This window comes from Capricornis sumatraensis, chromosome 3 (genome assembly GCF_032405125.1).
Source record: "Capricornis sumatraensis isolate serow.1 chromosome 3, serow.2, whole genome shotgun sequence".
NCBI classification, from domain to species: Eukaryota; Metazoa; Chordata; class Mammalia; order Artiodactyla; family Bovidae; genus Capricornis; species Capricornis sumatraensis.
In genome coordinates, this window is record NC_091071.1 from 4993264 (window position 1) to 5012481 (window position 19218).

A 19218-nucleotide genomic window follows, 5' to 3' on the forward strand; every position below is an offset into this window, starting at 1 on the left:
TAGCTAATACAAAAAAAAAAAAAAAAAAAACACCTGAGGTTGGTTAAGAGATGGTGGAAATTTGGGGAGAACAAATATTCTCGTTCCTATTTGTATTGTTACCCATCTGTGTCAGGCTCACTTCCCTCTCCATATAACAACCCTTAAAATGCTCACTCTCTGGGAAGGGCGGTTGAACCTGAGAGTTCCTCACAGAATGACGTTTAATGAAGGCTTTAATTCAGAGACAAAAAGGAAAAGAACCAGATTCAGAAACAACTCTGACATCAACTTACAAAGTAAGATGCAAAGGTAACAAAGGAAATCCACGTTAGTCCACGCTAGTCCACGCTAGTCCACCATAGTCCACGCTAGTCCACGCTAGTCCACGTTAGTCCATTCACAAGGTCCTCAGTGAAGTCGTGGGCAAGGCAGCCCCTACTATATGCTGCTTGGCGTCTGGTTACTTCATTTATTCCTGGCAACAGCCTTAGGAGGAGGGTACTATTTCTGGCATCAACCTTAGGAGGTGGGTACCTTCTGCTGCTTAAAGATGAAATATCCGATTTGCTCAAGGTCACTGGTATGTAGTCAAACTGGGTTGCCGACTCCACTGCGCTCCACGGTCTCCAGGATGGGGACAAGATTAGAACTTCCCTGGTAAGTTTATTGAGAGGAGGAAACAGACCTCAGGGAAACTGCTTAGCCCAGCGTCTGTCTGGCAAGTAGTAAAAAGTCAATAACTGCCAGATACCTTGTTATGATTACCTAGGCCACCCAGCTCCTGAGCAGCACAGCTGGAACTGAAGCCCAGGTCAGCCGTGCTCCAAAACCCACACTCTGCACACAGGGATGGCCCTGGATCCACTGCTCAAAGTTGCGTATAAAGGGCTATAGGACAGAAGGGGCGCACGAATGAATGACTTCCCAACACGGAAGCTCGGAAGCCGGCACTTGGCAGACTCCCATTCTAGAGTATCTGGGGAGAGATCCCACACTTTGGGAATGAAGGCTGCCAGCCCCAGCCTGTGTGATGTGGGGCAGGGTGAAGGGAAGGGAAACAGGGCAGGGCCTTCCACCACCGAGTCTGCCTCCCCCAACACCATGCAATGCCCTTCCATGCACTTAGGGGTGACTTCTTTTGCACGAAAAAGGATTTTAAACAGCACCTGACTGTAAATGAAAGGAGACCTGGTGTCCAAAAAACAAACACCTTTAAAAAAAAAAACCCACTACACAAACACCAGCCTACCATCAAGACTGGAGGAGCCCCCTGAGGCTCCAATTACAACTTGTAAGACAATTTGAAATAAGCACGTGGCTGGTTTATCCAACACAGGCTGGGTCTGGGGCTTGGGCTGGGGCAGAAGGGGACCCCCCCCCCCCGCCCCGCTCCACATAATCATTCAGGGACCCAGGCTGATGGAGGTTCTCCCACGTGGTACACAGTTCTGGGTGCTCCACGGCACAGTGGGAGGCGCTTATAGCAGCAGCCTCAGGGTGGGCGAGATCACTGCTCCTCACGGTTGACCAGCCTGAACCAACCACGCGGTCCCAGCCAACTGAAGGGCACAAGGACAGTCACTGAGCTGTTTGCGCCACTGCAGAGGCCGCTCTGGAGTGCTGGGGGGTGGGGCATGAAAGAAGTAAGAGCGCATGGAGTAGGCTATCCTCTGTGTTAACAGGAGGGAGAAACGGAGAAAAGGGGACAGAAAACCTCTGCGCAAATACTACGGGAGAAACTAGTATTACCGTGGTAAAAACAGTTACCTCTCTGGAAACGCAAATCAAAACTACAATGAGGTACCACCTCACACCAGGCAGAATGGCTGTCCTTATAGAGCCTACAAATACCAAATGCTCGAGAGAGGCGGTGGAGAAAAGGGAAGCCTCCTACACTGGCGGTGGGAATGTAGGTTGGGATAGCCCCTGTGGAAAACAGTATGACGCGCCCTCAGAAAACTCAAACAAGAGCTACCATATGATCCAGCCAGGCCACCCGCCCCTGGGCGCATGTCCGGACAAAACTATCCTTCAAAAAGACACACGCATCCCGATGTCTGTAAGAGCGCTGTTCACAACTGCCGAGGCGTGGAAACAACCTAGATGTCCATAGACAGATGACTGCATGAAGACACGATCCATACGCACAGTGCAATAGTGCTCAGCCATAAAAAGGGACAGAGCGACCCGGACGGACCTAGAGATTACCATATACGTGAAGGACGTCAAAGACAAATACTATATGACATCCTTATATGTGGGATATGAAACATGACACCATGAACCTGCAGCTTAAACAGAGTCACCAACAGAGAACACACTGGGGAGCGCCAAGAGGGAGGGGGTTATCAGCTGCGAGCTATCACATATAGGATGGACAACACGGCTCCTGTGTGTAGCACAGGAAAACATGTCCGATGTCCTGTGATAAACTATAATGGAGAAGAATATTAAAAAGGTACAAATAAATAAGCAGAATTTCTAATGTCACATTAAAACAAACAGCGTTAAAAACCAATAAAAAATTCTAAAATATGTAAAACATTTTGAAAAATAGCTAACGTCTCTGGAGGCAAGCTGGTTGGCAAAGGACAGGGAGGAGGACAACGCATTTTTAATGGGTACCCTTTTATATCACACACACGTGTAATCTATTTTTAAACTAAAATAAATTTTAGGCTGTGATTTATACACTTCAAATTAATAGGTTGTTTGGAGGGTTTTTTTCTGAAATCAAGTCCAATCTATTCTAATATAAGAAACACCAAGTTCTTGACTCATACAGCCTGAAATTAAACACCTGGAGTAACACTGACATAATCACATCCCTTTGTAAAGCCTCGCTGACAGATTTTGGACTGACTTCTCTCTGTTCCAAATATAAACATCACTACGATTGTAGGTGATGAGAAAAGTACTGAAGTCGATCAAATGTCTGCGCTTTGAAATAATTTTTCCTGTTACTTCAACTTCAGTATCATTTATTCTCTAAAGAAAATGTCCTTTTCTAAAATAAAAGTGTACTTCTGGCACTGCTAAGCTTAATCTTATGCAAAATCTCAAAAAAAAACCCAAAAACCCAGCAAAGTCTCCTGGGTTCTCCCCAGAAGTGTTTCAGAATGCATTAAAATATGGCCTGCACTGAGATATAGCCTTTGCCGAAATCATGATCAACATCCCTAAACAACGCTTAAATACTTCAGGGCCAGATGTGCCGGGGCCTGCCTCCAGGCTTGTGACCCAACAACGCGTCTGCTCCACTCACGCAGCTGCCAACAGAAGCAGGATCCTGCTGACACTCAGCTGATGAAGGGAGCCATGAATAACGCAGTAAGCGAACAGTTAGGTCAAGTCCCCAAAACTCTTTCATCATCATTTAAATTTCAATATCAAAAACAGGCCTAAAAAAAAATAAAACAGGCTTATACTATTCCATTCTCAGCACTCAAAATACCAGAAAATTTCCAAGAGAAATAGCACTCTATCGAGTTATGTGATATCCTTATGGGTTTTCCTTCTAAATTTATGCTAAGCACATTACATAGCCACTTTTTACTATACCAAGTTAGTACTTAAATAGCCTGTGACTATCTCTCAAGTTCTACAATATACTGTCCGCATTTATATTTTAGGGGAAAATCAACTGCCATGCATTTCATTCAAATGGCAATACTACGCTTTCCAAACAGAACGCGTTTGGGTGTATCAAAGGCACTTTCCTAAGTGGGCTCTCTGCCAACAACTTGTGCTTTTCTTAAAGGTTATGTGCACTATCATTTAACCTGCTGGGAGCCTCCAAATAGGTTTATTCAACTAATATTAATGAATTCCTTTAATGTCTCTCAAGTTTCTTTCTAGATCAGTGAAGAAACGCAAAGAACCCAAGTGTGCCAAGCCTTTCATGGGTCTTACAGGATCCACTACTCAATGTACACAATGAATTAGCAATTATGAAATTGCCAATATTGCGACACATGAGGCCAAATCCAATATAACTTCAGGACAAAAACACAAAGGAAAGGAAACTGCAGATCCCACCGTGTTATGTTTAAACTGAAGACAGATGGCATTAATTTGTGGGTATGCAAACAATTTCTAGGACTTTAGAGTCCGAGACAGCCATAATACCATGTATCATTGATGCTAAGACACAGTTCTTCATATTTTAACATCTCTGCAATTGCCAAGTGAATCACCCTGTAGTGTAATTACTGATGTTTCTTTTTTATTGGTCCATAAAACAATGGTGTGACTTTCAACTCAGTCACCGAAATATGACAATGTTAATATCAGCTAACAAGTCTTGAACATTTACTGTATACCAGACATTGCATGTGGATTATTTTATCTAATACCCATGATACTCTGAAGTGGCTCCAATTATTTACCCCATTTTTATAGCTGGGAAAACTAAGAGACGAGGTCACTTGTCTAAAGGCACAGGCTGGCTCCAGCTCAGCCCTTCATCCTACCCTTCACCCCTGCCACTGACTCCACGGAGGAAGAGCCTGCTGGGGGTCTGAGAGAGCCAACTGTTCCTTGGGGCATGAGTTCAGGGCTCAGCCAAGCATCTTCTAAGCACTTTTTTTTTTTTTTAAGGAATATAGAAGTAAAAATATAGAGTTCCAAATATCAAGAACAGATATTAATTCATAGCCTTTACTTAAAGGAAGGGTTGGTAAGAGTTTGCATACCGAAACCAAAATCCTGCATGCTACAACCAAGACCTACTACAGCCAAATAAATATTTTAAAAAGTTTTTTAATTCTATTATTGCTAGAGGAATGATATAAGAATGTATTCCTTTACTCTGTAGCTAAATTTTGTTTAAATCAGTGTTGAAACAGCCCCAAATAAAACAACGTATACATCAACGATGAAATTTATTAGCGTGCTTGCTGCTCAGTTGCTGTCATGTCCAGCTCTTTGGACTCCACGGACTGCAGCACGTTAGACCCCTGTCCTCTACTATCTCTCGGAGTTTGCTCAAATTCATGCCCATTGAGTTGGTTGTTGGGGTAAGTTCACATAAAAAACTACCATTCCTAACACTTGGCAAAAATGTTTGGGACTTTTACAAGAACACATTTTTTAATTCACACTAGTACAGAGGCTATATTTTTTTCTTCAAAAGTTCTTTAAATACTATCATCTACTTATTTGTTGGCTGCCTTCCTCATATTTAGTTTCCAGTTCCCTCAAATGCCCCTGTTGTATATGTTGGGAGACTAATACCAGTACTAGATTCCAAGATGGACCCTAATCCCCATCATCCTAGCCAGTGGCTAGTTCAGAGATGGACACGTGGACCCAAAAAGGCCAATCAGACAAGAAGATTCAGCTCCAGGACTTCTACTCCAGGAAGAAGCCGTTCGGGAAGTGCTCTCTTAACATCTCTGCTGATTAAAGCTAGACGCAACCAGCCATGGGAGCTGCTGGTGGCCACCTCCTGCCTTTCGAACACAAGTGGAGGCAGCCAAGAATGGTCTGAGGTCACAACACTGAGAAATGGGAAAACCAGGTCCTTGCCATGCTGCTGGAATGACTTTTGGACTTTTCAGTAAATTTACGGAACAAAATTCTTTCTATTGAGCCAATTTAAGCTAGGTTTTCTGTTACTTCCATCTGAAAGCATTCTGTTTTTTTAAACTAATAAAAAAATTGGAATCAGGAAGTGTGGTATTGTAAATACAAGACAGAAGTTAAAATGTGAAATTGGTTGAAGAAAGGAAACAGGATAAAATTCAATGAACACCTTAGGATCTCAGCCTGAGCCTTTAACTGTCTTTACTCTCTAAGAAAAAACAGATTGTGGCCTCATGTGCCCGCCAAGATGACAATACAAGGAGCATGAAGGCACTTAACAGGAAGATTCAAGACAAGGAAAGGTTCTGACTCCTACTCACAGGATTTTTTAAGGCTCCAGGAGGAGATAAAATGAAAAGGGAGAAAAATATGCCTTTGCTAAAAGAAGGCCTTTCTGCTTCAAACTGCAATCCAAGGGGACCAGTAGGTGTGAAGAGAGGAAACAGGATAAAGAGAGGGGAATGGTACCCTGGGCAGGAAATAAGACTTCAGGGTAGGGGTGGGCAAAAGAATCCTGACCCCCAGGACACCCTCAAACATGCTTGTTAGGTATTCTCAGCCTGAAAACAGGAAACATCATTCAAGATGTAACTGCAAAGCACCCCTTAGGCAAGGGACAAATTAATGACTACTTTCATCCAACTACTTTTTTTTCCAACAGCCCTGAGGGAGAAGCTGAGGAGATAACCGGGAAACCAAAGGTTACGAAGATAGGCCAAATTCTAGACTTGAGAGTATTTGAGGCTTTGGTTCAAACCTGTGGAACTGCCCAAAGTCCAGGAGCAGATTAGCTCTGGGGTGTCATATGGCCACAGACATCCTAAGCCTAGCCAACCACAGGCTGTGACTGCCCAGTTCCCAGCCCCAGTCTCTCACCCCGTGGCCCACAAGAAGTGGCAAACACCACCTCCAAGAGGGGTGTCCTCCAGTGCCCTACTCACATGCAGCCATGGAACACGATCAGTGAGAAGGTCATTAGCTCCCTCAACCAACGGATATGTGTGAGCACCACTGTGAGCCAAGCCACCTTCAGTGGGACAACCGACGTAAACAGGACAGCAAGGCCAAAGGCTTCCTGTTGGCAACAGGCTCTCCAGCTCCGCCACTGGACACCACTCAGCTTGTCACTGGCCACCCCTAACTCATCAGACAGAGGGGAGCCCCATGTCACCCTGACAAGGGCAGCTGGCCACCTCTGCAAGGCCCCTGGAACGGGAGCTGCAGGCAGTGGGCACAGAGGCCGGAGGGAAGGCGCTGCAGGAGTGAAAGCAGCTTTCCCGGTTTCCACTTAGCCTCCCCCTCAGGGCAGTGGGAAATGAGTGGCTGGATGGAGGAACGGATGGAGCCAGTTTCTTTCCACCCTACTTGAGGATCTGCCCACATGAGGACTTTTTTCATGAATCCTTTAACATCACTGAAAGAGAGAAATAACTAACACTGCAGCCGGATGGTTCTGGTTGTAAGTAACACTGAAATACAAAAGGGCAAGCGGCAGCTGTCCAAGCAAGAGCTGATGATGGCAGCTGGAACCAGGATGGGGTCAGTGGACACGAAGAGAAGACACATTCCCGACAAAATGTGCTGACAGAAATGAGGACTTAAGGCTGAATTACATACGAAGAACGACAACGAGGCTTGTTTTTCTTTTTGATTTTTTCTTTTTTTTTTTTTTGGTTTGGGCAACTGGGTAGATTCAGTGAAGTGGGAATGACTGTAGAGAGCAAGGTTTCCTGGGAAGGGGATCAGAAAAGCTTAGTCTACTGGGCATGTTGTAGAGGAGAAGAACGTCATGTTTCCAACCTCGAAAAAAACTGCTACCTTATCTCCACCCAAAAAAACTTGTCTAATTTTGTGAGTGTAGATTATCCTCAGTGTAGCCTAAGTTAAGCCAACATCCCATGAAGACATGCAGGCCTTCTCCTGCACGTGACTATTGATTATTGCAAAGCATGCGTGTGTGTTAGTTGCTCATTCCTGCCAACTCATGTCCATGGAATTCTCCAGGCAAGAATACTGGAGGGGGCTGCCATTCCTTTCTTCAAGGGATCTCTTTCTGACCCAGGGATCAAACCTTGGTCTCCTGCATTGCAGGTAGATTCTTTACCATCTAAGCCACCAGGGAACGCATCTATCATAGCTGCTTCTGAGAATTTTTCTATCAGCCCATGAAATGATTATCCATTTAGGAGGAAAGAAACTATCTTTTCTCTCCCATTAAATGTGTTTTTAAAGAATAAAACAAATTTCAAGCTTTTTTTTTAACCTAGAAACAAAAACACAATTAAAAACAAAAATCAAAAAAAGCTTCTTGGGGCTGGCTTGCATCTTGCCTCCGGTGAGGAAATGCTTATGAGAACTCTGGAAACTATGAGACGCTGTACAGATATAAAGCTATCACTATTAGTATTATTTATATGGACAAACTCTCATCAAGCAATTCTCAAATCTATGATCTGTAGGTAATATATGTAGAAATACAATATGGTAAAACTTAAAATTTTTATCCTAAAGCTCTAAGAGAACAAAAAAGCAACACATTACATGTGGTGATGACTTTTTCTACATTTACAGAGTCAGCTATCAATATTTCTTTTTTGGGTACCAGAAGGCAATGGCACCCCACTCCAGCACTCTTGCCTGGAAAACCCCATGGACGGAGGAGCCTGGTGGGCCGCAGTCCATGGGGTCACTAAGAGTCGGACACGACTGAGCGACTTCACTTTCACTTTTCAGTTTCATGCATTGGAGAAGGAAATGGCAACCCACTCCAGTGTTCTTGCCTGGAGAATCCCAGGGACGGGGGAGCCTCATGGGCTGCCGTCTATGGGATCGCACAGAGTCGGACACGACTGAAGCGACTTAGCAGCAGCAGCGACAACATTAAAAAGCAGGCCTTTTTAGAGGTTCAAAATAAATTTATTGATTAGAAATATGTGGGAAAAATATCAAATTTACCCAATTATTACAGCTGGTTTATGCAAGTTAGCATTTTTACCCCACTTCAGGGAGGAGGTTATTTTACAAACAAAAATAGGTCAGTCAGTGATAACCCCAAATGACATTCCAAATAAAAGATATAAACCAGCACTGTTATTCAGAATCGAGACTCCAGTCTTTCAAAGGACTATCCATAAAAAAGTAGGTCTAAGGAGGATTAGATTCCTGAATCTGCAAAGAATCATCTGGGTTGGAATAGCTTTTAATATTATGCTAGAACAAGGGCTTTTGAGCTTCTGCTTGGTTTGTTTTTTTTTTTTTGCTTTTGGGTTTTTTGGGTTCTCAGTATCAGAATGAACATATTCTCTGGGGGGAAAATAATCTATTCAGACTTACAAAGTATGCAATGCATTTTACTCTCTAGGACCCAGGAATCTTTCTAGTAGTGAAATACACATGACATGGATATATACACTTAGATGCTACTTCAGCCCTTTAAAATGCATTTGGCACAATTACTTTGAATGTCCAGAACACCTATGTTTGAAATAATTACTATTAGCAATTAATGTACTAGTTGCTCTAAGAAATTTTTGCTAAAGAGTTGTAGATTCTTTTGTTGTTTGTTTTTACCATTTTTAATTGTTGAAAAGCAATATATGCTCAAAGCAGGGACAAGAACTGGGTGGGGAGGAGATGAAATAGTAAAAGAAATACAGTGAAACAAAGTCTCTCTTTCCCGCTCTGATCTGTACCCTCAAGTCCCAGTTTGCCTCCCCAGAGGTCATCACAATCAATATTTCAACAGAACTCTTCCAGTGATGTCTATACACATAAGCCATAAATTTCCACTCTTCTGAATCATGCTTCCGCCCCCCCCCTCCAATAACAGACCTTGGAAAATATTCCATCTCAGAATATAAAGCACTAGCTTATTCTTTTAAACAGCTATGTATCCCTGGGGATATGTCATAATTTATTTAGTTCTCTATTAATACAGATTTGTTTCTAGTCTTTTATAATTTTAAGCAATGCTGCAACAATTTTGCACATAGGCTTTACATAAATGTATGAATATAATATCTGTAAGAAAAATTCCTAAGGGCAAAATTGTCAGGTACAAGGGTATCTACATCCTTGCATGTGCTCGGTCACTTCAGTCGAATCCGACTCTTTGGGACCCCATGGACTGTAGCCCACCAGACTCCTCTGTCCATGGGGTTTTCCAGGCAAGAATACTGGATGGGTTGCCAAGCCCCCTCCCCCTGGAGGAGGGATCGAGCCCACGTCTCCTGAGTCTCCTTCATCGCAAGTGGATTCTTTACCTCTGAACCATCAGAGAAGCCCCATATACTTTTCTTATCCGATATCATACTGCCCTTCCTACTCGATTGTACCAATTTATATTCTCAACCACACACAGTGTAAAACAGTTTCTGCTTGTCCACACCTTTGTCATCATGACATACTGTTAAACTCTGGTCACTGCCAATCTGCTAGATGAAAAACCATTTTCCCCTTAGTTTTAATCGGTAAATTTTGTTTGGCATGAACAGGACTGCGTGTTTTTTCACATGTTTGAAACCCATTTTCATCCTTTTCTGTGAAAATTGTCCATATCCTTTGCCAAATAGGTTATTGGCCTTTTTCTAACTGATTTTGAAAGCTCTTTATATATTAAGCAAGCTAGAATTTCATAACATACAGATTACCAAGTGTTTTTCCTAGCCTGTCAATTTTTATCCATTTTATTTTCCATGGAAAAATTTTCTATCCAACTACTAAAGTTTTGCTTGTAACTGTTTTTCAGCTGATTCTTTTGCACTTTCAAAGATATAAAATCATAATCACCTGCAAATAGGGATCTTGCTTTCTGATGTCTTTCTCTAGCTGACACAACTGTGACAGTGGGCATCCCTGCGTTGGTCCTGATTTTGACGGGAATGCTTCCAAGGTTTCACAATTTAAAATAATGCTGTGATACCACTTGGCTTATGATACTATTTCTCTAAGGAATTTTCTGAATTCATAGAGAATTTAGCAATTCATTCTTGAGCGTAATTTCTCCATGTTTATCTGTAGATTCCATAATTTCCTTCAGTACGTTATTAGCTTGAGCACTTACATGATTATTTAAGCATAAGAAATAACAGGAAAAACAAACAAAAAAAGAAATAACAGGAATCTATGACTTTGTATTTACACTGAGTTCATCTAGGAATAATTCACAACTACTCATCCAAATATTGAATCCATATCAAGTCCTCGCCTGACAGAAAAAGGCAGGTGCCTCCATTACTGACTGGAAAACCGAGTCACAAATGGATGATAATTCCACCACCCCCTTTCTTCACCAAGGCACTTCTGTGAGTTAGAAAGAAAAGTCAGACCTTCTGACCGCCAGTCAGGTAGTTAAGCCACAAGGAAGCACCAAAGCCTTTAGAGAATTTAGCCCAACAACACGAGGAAAGCAAACCAGGCTGCTCTCTGCAACCCCCACTTCACAACATGCTCTTCCAGACTCCCTGCAAGCAACCTTCAAGTTAGACTCAGGAGCCTAAAACATCTGAAATGCATCACCCGGCAGCAAGCATAACAGGTCCGCGTTCTGTGATACACGATGCTGCCAACATTCCTCAGCCAATTAGAATTCCTTTCAGCTGCAATGGAGGTGAACACAGCTGGAATTACAGAGTGGGGCCATCACCAGACGCACTGATTGTACATTATTTAAGCCTTGTTTTAAAACAATGAGAGGATTTTTTTTCCCCCTTTAATCTAGAAATATGGAAACAACATTTCCCTCAGTTTAAGTATCTAAATGGATTCAATTTCATCTATAGACACAACAGGAATTCTAACGTTTTAAAAAGAAGACATGCCTGATCCACAAGGCTATGAGCTTTTTTTGTTTTTTTTCCATGAGAGAGAGCTCGGCAGCTCTTAACTAGAATGGCCTTAGGGACTGCGGGCAGCTAGATGTGGCTGACAACAAGACAATTTAAGTGAGGGGCATTTTCTTGATAAAATTCATTGACAAAACAAGCAAACTAGTCATTTAGGTCATTCAGTGACCCCCCCCCCCAAAAAAAAAAACCCACAACAAACCCACATATTTTTTACATGCTCTTTGTTTAAAGACATTTAACCTCTGAAATGGTTCTTAAGTAACAAAACATTGATTTCAGAATCCTAAAAGTTAGGGTTTCTCACCCAGAAAATCAGAGCATGGTATGAACACCCAATTATTTCATCCATCTCAGAAGGTTTTTTGAACTTCCTTTTTGCTCTTAGCACTCAAGAAAATGCACAATTCAGCTATTTTAACTTTTAACCAGTGCCCACAAGCATGTTACAAAATAGCCAGGCTAGTGAACTGGATCAGTGAGCTGATGTTGAAATATTAAGGGTCAGTCTTTGTTTCTTTTTTAAATTCATTAGGAAATACTCCTTCACAAGTGACTCAGTCCCCAGGACCTCCCCCTCACCCAACGTTCCACATTAGAACCAGCCAATGTGACCGAACACAGAAAAGGAAAATTTGGAGAAGAGAAAGAAAAACTGAAGTTCAGACACAGCTTTCATGGTTCCAAAAATAGGAGTTCTGAACTGACAAAGAAACAGGCTTGAAGTAAAAAATTGTAGTTTGATAAATCACAACTACAATCACATACAGAAAGAAATAGGGCGTATGGACTGGTTCATTTCTCAAATCACTTAGGTGGTCACAGTTTTGTTTTTTTAATGGATTTGAGGGAAAATATTTTTCTTAACACAGCATGGATATAACCAAATCAAAAATAAAGTCAATACGAGAACATGTATTTGGCAGAAGGTGATTGCTTTTAAAGTGTAACTGCAGTTTAAGTTTTGAATAAGCATTTGATCTAACCCCACCACTCATCCTTGGATAATTCAATTAAAAAAAGGGCTTGGACTGTACCTTCACGAACCTGAAACACGGTTAGGTAAACTCAGGTGGAGGGTAAATACTGACGACTTAGTCCCCCATCACAGTTTCGGCTGATAAACAAGAGTTCTGCCTGCCTTACGTAAGTCAGGTTCTTTGCTGGTACAAACTGACACAGGCTACGTCTTCAGATTTTTCCATCTTTAAGAAAAACAACTATTTCGAATCACTCAGGTCACCTGTGGTTGATCAATTAAGGTTATTAACAGCTAGTGACTACAACTGCTTTTCTCCAAGCTGAATCATCCAAGATACCAAAAAAGTCAGCCCTACATTACACATGCTACAACTCTAAAAACAGCTTCTACAGCCACAGGCTATCAAGGAAGGTCTCTTTCCCCTTCTCTACTTGGAATTAGAATCTTCCTCCCTTTCCAGTACACAGTCACGCTCCGAAAGATATAAAAACACGAGGAGATCTGAGAGTGTTTCAAGACATAAAAGCACCAAAAAAAAAAGTTTGGGCATTTGTTTTTTTAACTAACTGGGCTTTCCAGGTGGCGCAGTGGTAGACTCTGCCTGCCAATGCAGGAGACACAGGAGATTCAAATTCAATCCCTGGGTGGGGAAGATCCCCAGGAGTAGGAAATGGCAACCCACTCCAGTATTCGTGCCTGGAAAATTTCATGGACAGAGGAGCTTGGCGGCCTACAGTCCATGGGCTCACAAAAAGTCAGACACAACTGAGCGCATACACACCACATTTTAACTCACAAGATAACAGCAGAATAAAACTGAATTTGTTTGAAGAGCACTGTGGAACCCTAAGAACTCAAAATTTCCATTCTTTTACCAAAGTGGCCTAAATATCGTATCGAGGATTCATTTGTGTACCATGTAAGAACAAAGTTCTTGCAAATTCTGCTTGAATTTAAGATAAAAAGTGTTTCCAAAGTATTTGATTTGTCAGAGGACTCTAAACTATCTCCAAAATAAAGTTCTTCAACCAAGATCACTCAGTCTGGTACACATTATGCTCCAAGCCTACTGAAACCATTTAAGAATGATTTTGCTGTTAAGATATCACAAAGACATTCATTAAAATCATATTCTTTTCAATATAAAAACAAACGTTCTTCTACTAGTTTGGGCCTGCTTTCCAACGCAGGCCAACCTGCGACACAATAGTTTTCAAAAACAAAAAGGGCTCCAGAGAAAGGGGAGACAGAAATCAAAAATGCAACCGTTACAAAAAAGTACTGCTTGGCATAAATCAAACAGAGGCGCTGTGTTTTAACATAAATTCTGAATATCAGGACTGAGATTTAACAAAAGCAAGTATAAGCAAACAGTAATTTGGAACAAGTAGGCAGTCAAACTGATATATCCTCAAGAAGGAAAAGAAAACTATAATGGAACTGAAATCTTACTATATGTATTAGGAAACAGAGAACCCAGAAAGGTTAAATGATTTGCTCCATATCATAGTTAATGGTAGATCTTACCCGAATCGAGTTTTCTAATTCTAAACCCAAAGTTCTACTCAACCACCAAATATAACTGTGGGCCCCAAAGTTCTAAATGCGCTTTTGCTCATGCTTTTCATTTACTGTGCCCTGTGTGGTATTCCCTGACTGGTTAGAATAACCCTCATTCTAAAAAAAAAATCCCTTTTCTCAAATATCACACAGGGAAGTAAATCCTGAAACAGGTAACAAAAGTACACACCTTTGGAAAGATGGCTTCCCAAGTTTCCAGAAGAGATTTTAACCTCCCCTTGACAAGTTCAAAGATGGGGCCAGAAACCTATCCTCCCACTGCCCCGGCTCATTCCTACGTAAGTTACGAAGTTTCCACATAATTTACGTAGTTTCCAGGTAGATTAACATTCATCAGACTACTGGCATCATGTGCATCTACAATCAACACTAAATTCTCAACCTCTCTTCAGGAAGGACCACAAAGTCCCTCAGATCATCCCTCAGTCCCTCAGGAATAACATCAGCAGGAGGAAAGGGAAAAACTGTTTTGGAAAGAACATTCATAACTTGATGCTTCAATAGCAAACATGTCCAAAAACTCTTTGCAGTATTTCTGCATCAGTGGCATCTAAATTCCTGAAAACTGGCTTCCCTGGTGGCTCAGCGGCCCTAGCCCATGTGCCCTAGAACCCTTCCTCCTGGGCTAGAAGAGAAGCCATAGCAATGAGGAGCCAGCACGCCGTCACAACTAGAGAAAAGCCTGCACGGCAACTGGGACCCAGCACAGCCAAAAACTAACTAAAGATAATAAATTCCTGGAACTGAAAATAATTTGGGAAGAACCAACCCCCACTCCAGGTGGAAAAAGCTCAGGTCCAGACCTGCTAACTAGGCTTGATTAATAATATACACCTGACACAAACGTTGTAATTAAAACCTAGTCCTTCTAAAACATTAATCACACTTTTATGTAACTCACAAAATCAGTTACTTCTGCTCTTAACAAGAAACCTGAAACCAATCTCACGTCAACTGTAGATTATGCTGCAAATGAGAACCAAATGAAAGATGTCAGTCATTAAAGTTTTATAAGTATTACAAAGTAAAAAACGTGGCTTTTACGTAACCATAAAACAATGTATACACTGCATCTACACAGTGAGAGTTTCATACCAGCCCTGGAATAAAGAACTGTATTTCTCCAGAGACAAAAATCCCTGGGACATAGTTGCTATTGACAAAACCAGGGTCTGGATTTGGGTCCAAATCATTGTGATTTGATTGTGTTATCTAATCATAACCTGATCTGACATGGTTCTACAAAAAAAACTACCTCCCTTTCCTTGAAACAAAAAATGGATCATGCAACAACTAAGAACTCTCAGAGGAAATTTTAGTTTAAAAAAAATCACTCTCTGTTGTTTTCAGGGATTTCACCAATAATTGAGGGCCATCCCAAATGCTCATTCTCTTTTTTAAAGAATCTGGCCAGACCGACTCTGAAGTCATCATCAGACCAGTCACTGAACAGAAAAATCCAGGGGAAAACCCCTAACAGGGATTAGCCTGAACTTTATATTTCCTTTCCAGAGCTGGAAATATTTGCGTTTGGAAAGTCCCCCAGCAGAACCGTATTTGCAACACTACAATCCAGCCTCAGGTGTGAATTTAAACCGGGAGACGGGACAGTAGTAGTGGGGAGAGCGACGAAAAGACAGAAGCGGGTGCATATTGGTCCAGGATCTCTGGAGCCCGCCAGCCAGGGACACGGCCGGCAGACACGTCTGGCACACACCAGAACCACCACGTCGCAGGCCGAGAACAGAGCTTCGCGCTCACCCTTGAAGGTGGCACTACAGAGCCACCTAGGAGACACGGGCATTTCATTGAAGACTCAATGAGAGTGAATCAAGAAAGCCTGCGCTAATGCAGCTGCCAAAGCCTCCAGAGTGTGCGTGTGTGCGCGCGTGCGTGCGAGTGTTGCGGGGGCGGGGACGGGGGTGAGGTGGGTGGGACAGGGGTGACGGTAACGCAAAGAACTGAAGCAGCAGAGTCAAGAGAAGATAGTGGCCTGGCCTGAGAGAGAGAGGAAGTGGCCCAGACTGAAGAGGTCTGGACCAGAGGGGAAGTGAGGGGACCGGGACCGGCAGAAGCTACGAGACTGGATTGAGGAATTAGAGGCTGAAGGAAAGGGTGGAGGCCGCCAGACAGAGGCAAGGGGGCGGGGCTGGGAGATAAGCGAGGGCGGGACAAGGTAGAGCACGGGGGGCGGGATGCGGGGGGGAAACCAGTGAGGGGGCGGGGCTCAAGAGAAAGGGGCGGGGCGCGGAGGGGAGAAGCAAGGGGGCAAGTGGGGGGCGGGGGGGAGAGGAGGAGCACGGATGGGGGAAGGGGGAGAACTAGGTGAGGGGGGGGGTGCCAGGAGGGAGAAGCCAGGGGGCAGGTGGGGGCGGGGGAAGACAGGGAAACGCCAGAGGATGGGAAAAGCTGGCGAGAAGAGAGGGGCGGGACCGAGAAGGAAAAAGAGAGGGGGCAGGTGAGGGGGGAGGGAAGAAATCGAGGGGGACGGAGGGGCTGAGGGGCGGGGCAGGAGGGGAGAAGCGAGCGGCAAGGGGGCGAGAGGAGCGAGGAGGCTGGGGGGGGGACGGAAGAGGTCCAGGAGGGGAGAAGTGAGGGGGAGTGAGGAGGATGAGGGGAGATCGGAAGGGGTCCAGGAGGGTAAAGTGAGGGGCAAGGGGGGGAGGAGCATGGAGGAGAGGGGAGCGTGGAGGATGGAATGGGGGGGACGGAGGGGGTCCAGGAGGGGAGACGCGAGGGGGCGGGGCCGGGAGGGGCGAGCGAGAGGCCCAAGTAGGGGGACGAGGAGGGGAGAAGGATGGAGGGAGTGAGACCGAGGGAGGCCAGGAGGGGAGACGCGAGGGGACAGGTCGTGCGGGGAAGCAGGGAAGCCGGGGGGCGGGTGGGGGCGAGAAGCGAGGGGGCGGGGCCGGAGGCGGGGGCGGGGCCGGGAGGGAGTCGCGAGGGGCGCCCGCCGAGGGGGGCGAGCCGGTCCCGGGACGGCGGCCGGCAAGGGGGAGGGCCGCCTCCCCGAGGCGCCCTGCGGGAAATTCCGGGGCTGCTGGAGGGGCCGTGCGGGCTGCGAGCGGGCGCCGGCGGGGGCCTCCTGCCGGCCGTACCTGTCAGACGGATCTTGATGCTGGAGCCGTTCCTCCGCGTCCCGGGGTTCGACATCTCCCGCCAACGATCGGGCAGCCGCGGATCCAGCGCCGCCGCCGCCCCCCGGCCCGGCCCGGCCCGGCCCCGCCGCCGCCGCCGCCGCCTCAAGGTTACGGCTCCGGGCTGGGCGCCGGGGTCCGAGCCGGGACACAAACTCCGCGGCCCAGGCGTCCGGACGGCCGGCAGATGGTCGAGCCGGGGGATCGGCGCTCGACCCGGCGCCCCCGACCCTCGCTCGCTCCCAGCCGAGCCCAGTCCGGAGCCGCCGCCGCTACCGCCGCCGCCACCACCTCAGAGCCGGACGCCCGCCGCCCTCGCCGCTTCCGCCGCCGCCGCCGCCTCCCGGAGCCGCGCGCGCGCCCGCCGCCGTGCCGGCCCGGCCCTGCGCGCGCCCGCGCCGTGCGGCCCCGCGCCTGCGTGCGTGCGCGCGCCCGCGGGGACGGCGGGGCGGGGCTCGGAGCACGCCCGCGTCGCCGGCCCAGCCCCCTGGCGCACGGGGTCCCAAAGCCGGTGGTTGGGGCGTCCCGCACCGGGGCGGAGGAGGGGGATCGGAGGCCCTGGGGACCCGGCGCGACGTTCAGAGCCTCGGCGGCCGGGAGCGAGTGCCGGGCACGCCCCAGGGCGGGCGGGACGGCGAGGCCCGCGTGCGGGCTTTCTCGTTCTCCGCCACATTCTCCCACGGAGCCGGTTTGCAGATGCGGACGTTGAGGTTCAGAGAACGGCATCGATTTTCCAGGCCTCTCACTTAAGGCTCCGAGCTCGTGAGAGCTGTTGAAAGCGGGCTTACAGCAAACCGAGGTCTGTGATTACACCAACGACTTTGCACGAATAGGCGTGCAATTCCAGTTTGTTTATTTACTTTGAGTAAAGAGTGTCTTAAAAAATGCAATTCAAGGGAGGGACTTCTCAAAGAGACAAAGTCCCCTAGGTGGGTTCTGGGCAACTAGTGCTGTCTCTTGACCCGTAACAAAGTTGCCAGAATCGCAGGAAGTGCCATGTATGAGCAAGGTAAATAAGATGCGAGAGGCGGATAAAGAGGTAAATGTTTTCACCATCCAGTCAACAGACACTTGAGCCAAACAAAAAGGTAGCTTTAAGGCCTGCGTTTCCCTGCCTTCTGCTAACACTTCTGCCAGAGTTTCAGGGTGGAAATAAAGCTCATTATGCTTTCTTCAGCAAACAAACCCCTCGTTAACCTGTTATAAAGAGGAAAAACGTTGATAGGGAAAGCTGGGTTTGTTTATCAGACTTGTCTCTTTGACCAACTACCTGATTCTCTGGATGCCTTCTTTGGTTTGTGTCTTAAGGAAACCAGGCTCTGATCCCTTGCGGCCATCCCCTGCAGCCGGGGACCTTCCTTGTGGTCACAGTCTTCAGAATAGAGCCCTCTTCCTAGAGCCCCTTGACATGCGCACCTGCCCTTGCTGAGCTCGACTCGCAAGCTGGATTCAAGGCTGCCTCTCCCAGCCTCCATCGGTGACTTAAAAGGACAGACCTAGATCATTTCTGTGGCCCCTTGCAGCTCAGACTTTGAATGAGTCTAGTGAACTATCCAAGAATACAAGCTATGTTGAAGCAACAGAGCAGTGGATCCAATATACAGCTCTGTTCCTCTTTGAGACGATTGTCACCGAGTCCCTGGATCTAAATAAGTCCATTTAGAGTCTGCAGTGCCTCAAGTAATCCCCATTCTGCTTTCAGTGCAGTCAGGATTTCTCCCTTCGCTCGGTTCCCATATTTGAGGAGCCTCTTCTCTGTAAACTACACTAAATGTCTTCCTTTCTCTGCTTACCTGGGTGCTGGACCCTGTTCTTACGCCAGCTGTTTCTGACCTAAAAACCTTTCATTTCTTAACCTCATTGTTGTCTTACCTTCCTGGATGTCTGGGCCTTTTCTTAATTGTTTCCTCAACTCCTGAGTCAGAAGGCTACTTCTGGAGGTTACTGAATTGCATTTTATTTACTCATTAGCAAGTAATACATGACTAGGGACAAGAAACATAAATAAGTCAGAGCTACTACAGTCCATGGGGTCGCTAGGAGTCAGACACGACTGAGTGACTTCCCTTTCACTTTTCACTTTCATGCACTGAAGAAGGAAATGGCA

The 19218-nt window shown here is 45.7% G+C and overlaps 1 protein-coding gene across 1 annotated transcript in view; it reads right to left on the reverse strand.

Moving 5' to 3' along the window:
• The window catches only part of SMURF1 (SMAD specific E3 ubiquitin protein ligase 1), a 91753-nt gene extending 74626 nt beyond the window's left edge, over positions 1-17127 (reverse strand). The window contains exon 1 of the mRNA XM_068967539.1: positions 17073-17127. Coding sequence (XP_068823640.1) covers positions 17073-17127 — 55 coding nt within the window. The remainder of the gene's footprint in view (positions 1-17072) is intronic.
• Between the last annotated feature and the right edge of the window lie 2091 nt (positions 17128-19218).